The sequence below is a fragment of the Pangasianodon hypophthalmus genome, chromosome 26 (assembly GCF_027358585.1).
Source record: "Pangasianodon hypophthalmus isolate fPanHyp1 chromosome 26, fPanHyp1.pri, whole genome shotgun sequence".
Taxonomy (NCBI): Eukaryota; Metazoa; Chordata; class Actinopteri; order Siluriformes; family Pangasiidae; genus Pangasianodon; species Pangasianodon hypophthalmus.
The window spans coordinates 16,300,954-16,305,953 of NC_069735.1; the positions used below are offsets into that span (position 1 = coordinate 16,300,954).

The following is a 5,000-nucleotide window of genomic DNA, read 5'->3' on the forward strand; positions in this document are numbered from 1 at the left end:
ACTCAGTTGAAGCACCTTGTTTAGAAACGGAAAGAAAAAGAAAAAAAAAAAAAAACTTTACACCATTAACATAAGCAATTAAAATCCAGAATAAAGCAGTGCTGTCAGGATACCAGTAGCCTTCTGAGTCGATTTAAACGTGATGAGAGTGTGTGTGTTCACCCAGATCCTCTCTCTCAGGCTGCACTGTTGCTCTATACTTTCACTTTCACTCTTGCATGGCCTTCACTTGGCTCCTTATGCTTAGACCTGCTCACAAATACGCCGTCAAAATCATGTCAAGACTCAACTCTTTAGCCGACATCATTAAAACTGTATTGTAGTTAAAATATTTTCTTTGCGGTTTAAGCTAGATAACTAGAGGTTTCACAGACACAGGACTTTTATTCCTGTCTGAATGTCTATGTTCTGTTTATTAGCGAAAAAAAAAAAAAAAAAAAAGATGTGTCAGATAATGTATTGCCAAGAAATTCATCTTATTCCTTCATAAACAAATATGTTGGCTTTGTGTGTCTATTTAGTTTAGTATTTAGTGAGGATATGTTTCCTGATGCGTATATTTCCCAAATATTTCATACCATTCTGTTTAATTTCCACAAACGGATAGAGACAGACTTAAAGTTAACACTGTGTGGGTTAATGTTTTCAGTCCAGCCTGTGCTCAGTGTGTTCAGTAGATGACTGATGACTGCGTCGTACCTGGTGTTCGGCGCAGATTACAGGGCAGCGATGAGACGCAGCAAGTTTCTTCACACTGAGCAAACGCTCCTGAGCCAGAGCACCACACCGTGCTGAGTAAACACACACACACACACACTTGCTCTTACTCTGAGGACCGACTCAAAAGAATACAATTACAGAAAGGTGAAATCTGACAGAAGGTGATCACACAGAGTTATACACTTTATCTCATGATTAACACTTTCACTAAACATTAACACAAAGTGCCGGGAATCTCTACCGTCATTCATAAAGAATGGGGTCTCCGCCTGTAGACTGAAGCATGATGGGAAATTATAGTCACACACAAATTCACACTGTAGTTTAATAATGAGTTTTGAAAATACAATTTAAATCTGACAACAACAACAAAAAAAAAGCAATGATTTATATTATATAGCAAGATATTAAATGTAAAACTCCCCACCTCAACAAATGTTTCAGTGTCAATAAAAGACTCCCTAGCTATATAATCTCATGTGGTTGCTAGGTTGCTGGTTGCTAAGGAATCTCAGGTGGTTGCTATGGTGTTCAGTGGTTGCTATCATCTTCCAGGGAGTGGCGAAGGTGTTAGTAAGTGGAGCAACGCAGATTTAATTGATCTGCATTTACAGAAAAAGGCATCACCTACCATCGGTGACCATGAAGCACACCTTCCCGAGGAAAAAATCGGATCTCAGGTGATTGAGGGAATTCTCCACCACCTGAAGACTACAGACACGCGAGAACAGAGACAAACATGGCAGCAGGGGTTAGAAAGATGAAGAGAAAAAAAAAAAAAGTGTTAGGCTGGCCCCTGTTCAGTTTCCAGCAGCAGAAGCAGATAAACGTGTGTGTGAGGGTGCGATGGAGGTTACCTGCGCTCGGACAGGAGGTTCACTATAAACACCACCAGATCCACACGGGGCCGGGTCTCACTGTTCTCCACGGGGAGGGGCAGCTTACAAGCCAGACGTCTGAAACGAGTCCGAATTTAAAATCATGAGGTGGTTGAACTTTTATGAGCAACAACCCGATGCTTTAAAACAACACAAACACAGGTAAAGGAGGGGAAACACCTCAGGGTGACGTCACAGAACAAAATAACACGATTGAATATTATTACACCACCATGGAGGGGTTTTTTTTTGTTTTTTTTTTTACTTAAATTTGTGCACACATTTTTTTTTTCTACGTTATGATCTGTTCTAACACTGAACTCCACTCCTGACATCCCACACACACTGAATGTTTACGTTGATGTGGTCTTGCACTTTGTGTTGGTTATTGGAAGGGTTAAGGGACGAACAGTGCTGCCAACAAAATGACTTTGCTGCTATAATTGGAGACGTTTTAGACCCCTTTATTGACTTCATTTAAAAAAAAAATAATAAAAAAATCTAGCAACAAATCTAGTGACTATTTGAGCAGATGTTATTGACTGTCCTGCACGTATATGAGTTGAGAGAAGAGGTTTCACATGACACACCACCAGTGTGTAAATCCTAACTAGTGAGTTGCGCTTGTGCGAGCCGATGTTCTCAACGACCAATCCCTGATCTCCACAGTTCCCAACGGCCAATCCCTGATCTCCACGGTTCCCAACGACCAATCCCTGATCTCCACGGTTCCCAACGGCCAATCCCTGATCTCCACGGTTCCCAACGGCCAATCCCTGATCTCCACGGTTCCCAACGGCCAATCCCTGATCTCCACGGTTCCCAACGGCCAATCCCTGATCTCCACGGTTCCCAACGGCCAATCCCTGATCTCCATGGTTCCCAACGACCAATCCCTGAGCATCACTGTTTCCAAAAACCAATCACTAACCTCTTTTCGTTTCATTTTCTAAGTAATAAAAGCTACCTATTCCATCCATAACTATTTCCTTCATGTCTATTTCCCAGCTACTCACTACCACTGCTTCATTTTATCTGCCATTTTGATAGAAATGATGGAATTTTTGTAAATACATCAACAGTTTGTGGTGCCATGACCAAAGACTTCTCTCTGTTAGAGGTTTTAATCCATTATTCTCTAGATAAAACTCTATTCTATTAAATAAAAACAGGATCTTTACTCTTCATCTAACAAGTTGGTATGCAAATAAAAACAACATCTCAATGAATATGCAAATCAGTCCGTGACGTCACTGGGCGATTTTGGCCGCCTGTTGGGTTTCCATGAGCTAGGTTTCCCCTGAAAGAGAAGGCAACACTGGAGGAAACATGAAGCAGAAGCAGAAGCAGAAGCAGAGCCACATCTGGTTTGTTTGTGTGGCTGATGAAGGTGAAGTTGTGTATCTTTGGATTTACTCACACATTGACGTTGACGTCTTTTTCCCTCTGCACTATGGCGTCAGCTAGTTTGGACTGAACCTTCTCCTCGTTTTCAACCAACTTTTATAACGAAAAAGCACAAAAATTACAGTCATATCGATGGATGCAACCATGAGTTCACTTTTTATTTTGAAACTGAAGCTAGCTCTACTGGACTTAGCCAGCTGTTAGCTACCTGTAGCTCTTTATAAACAAGTGTTTAGGAAATTAGCTAAACAAAAAACACACATTTCTAACTGGCTACTTACTAAAATGGTTGCAGTGTTCAGTTCGGGTATTTTGCTGTAAGGTGCCAGTAATGCCATGTTGTATTAAATCTTTCTTTAAACCAAAAGCATTTGGACAAAACTGTACTTCCTGCTGCCGCTTCTTTTTCAAAGACGCTGTCGTCACTTCCGGCGTCGTCATTTCCACCAACGCTTTGCTGCCCACTTGTGGACGTGTGTCACATTATTCCTGTCACAAAACCATTTTACACAATAAATAATATAAATAATTAGCTCCACAGTAGATGTGTGAAATAATAGATTTAAAAAAAATCCTGTGTTTATAACTGGAGTCTTTTTTTTGGCGGAAATCTTGTTAAGAAGTCTGATTAGCAGTTGATGCTAAGTGTAGTTGTAATTTTAAGTCTTTTTCTAAATGATTTACCAATAAATCTGAGGTAAATGTTGTTATTCCTGACTAATTTTTCTCACTTTGCCTTCCAAACGTTTCACAGTTAAAGATTTTAACAGCTAGCTGCGTGCTAAATAGCTTAATAGTTTCCCTCAGTCCTCAGGCATACGCCCGGTTGCCTAGCAACGATGAGCGGCCATTTTGGATTTAGGCGTCATATCGGTGATATACTGAGGAAAGCAAAGCATACATCCAAAAACATTTTAGGTTGAAATTTTCCAAACGGCTTTTATTTAACTTGTATAGCATTTGATGTGTCAGGTTTATTCAGAAAACTTAACAGCAAACTGAAAAAAAACAACAAAAACAAAAGAAACAGTTGTGCACACAACATACTATAGTAGAAACAGTTGGCCTTTTTGTGATATACAACCTGAACTTACAAATGGAAAAGCATGGAAGAAAGTGGTATTGTTTGTTTCCAAAGAAAAACGACGGCTACTTCTCAGACAGCATGCTGTTGTACTGAATTTACACACCACCATCATTATTTAGTCCATCAGGATGAGTTGGGAAGTAGCCCAAGTTTTATATTCACAGTTAAATGCTGCTCAGGTTTCATGTAAGCATTAATGTATAAACTCAAATTCTGCCATTGCACCAAAAAAAACAACAAAAAAAATAACTAGCTTTCAAACTAATCTAAAAAAAAAAAAAGAAAGAAAAAACTACGAAACTGTAATCACTGGTTAACAAGCAAACTTTAAGCACATGGTTGTCTTGGGCCACAGGATTGTAGCGTTTCTAGCTTTCACTCTTCTTCATTGCACTTGATTCGATTTCAGATTCGGCCTTCAATGAGGAAATTTGGTGCTAGAATAAGGAAAAAACAAATATTTGAAGGCTGTAGAGCTCCGGGAGCTGAGATTCACATTCCTGCTTGAGAAGCAAACACTTCGTCCATTTTTTAAAATGAAAATTCATTGAAAGTTCTTGTGAAAGTACACGGGTCGAACTGGACCGAACCATCACCTTTCGTCAAGACAGGACTGGTTTTGAACAGCGTTAATTTTATTACTTTTTTTTTTTTTTTTTTTAAACTCATTCATTTATTCAGAATTTAGAAAATTAGGCCACATCGTTAAAGAATATTTAGTAGTCTTAAACTTCGAGACATGAACCAAAATCTTGAATTAAAGGAAAATGGCATCAATTTTTTTTTTTTTTTTTTTTAAACCTAATCTCCATTGACTGCATCGGTAGCGTATGTGCCGTTATCATAAACAATTCTGACACATTTCCACATACCGAAAAGATAACAGAGTTACTCATAATGGAGGTTTA

The 5,000-nt window shown here is 39.1% G+C and overlaps 1 protein-coding gene across 1 annotated transcript in view; it reads right to left on the reverse strand.

Annotated features, from left to right (window-relative positions):
- The window catches only part of pane1 (proliferation associated nuclear element), a 6,420-nt gene extending 1,848 nt beyond the window's left edge, over positions 1 to 4,572 (reverse strand). Inside the window, exons 1-5 of the mRNA XM_026931907.3 lie at positions 3,287 to 4,572; positions 3,019 to 3,098; positions 1,578 to 1,676; positions 1,352 to 1,431; positions 700 to 791 (exon numbers count right to left, since the gene is read on the reverse strand). Of these exons, the coding sequence (XP_026787708.3) occupies positions 700 to 791; positions 1,352 to 1,431; positions 1,578 to 1,676; positions 3,019 to 3,098; positions 3,287 to 3,343 (408 nt within the window). The 5' untranslated portion in view covers positions 3,344 to 4,572. The remainder of the gene's footprint in view (positions 1 to 699; positions 792 to 1,351; positions 1,432 to 1,577; positions 1,677 to 3,018; positions 3,099 to 3,286) is intronic.
- Positions 4,573 to 5,000: the final 428 nt, after the last annotated feature.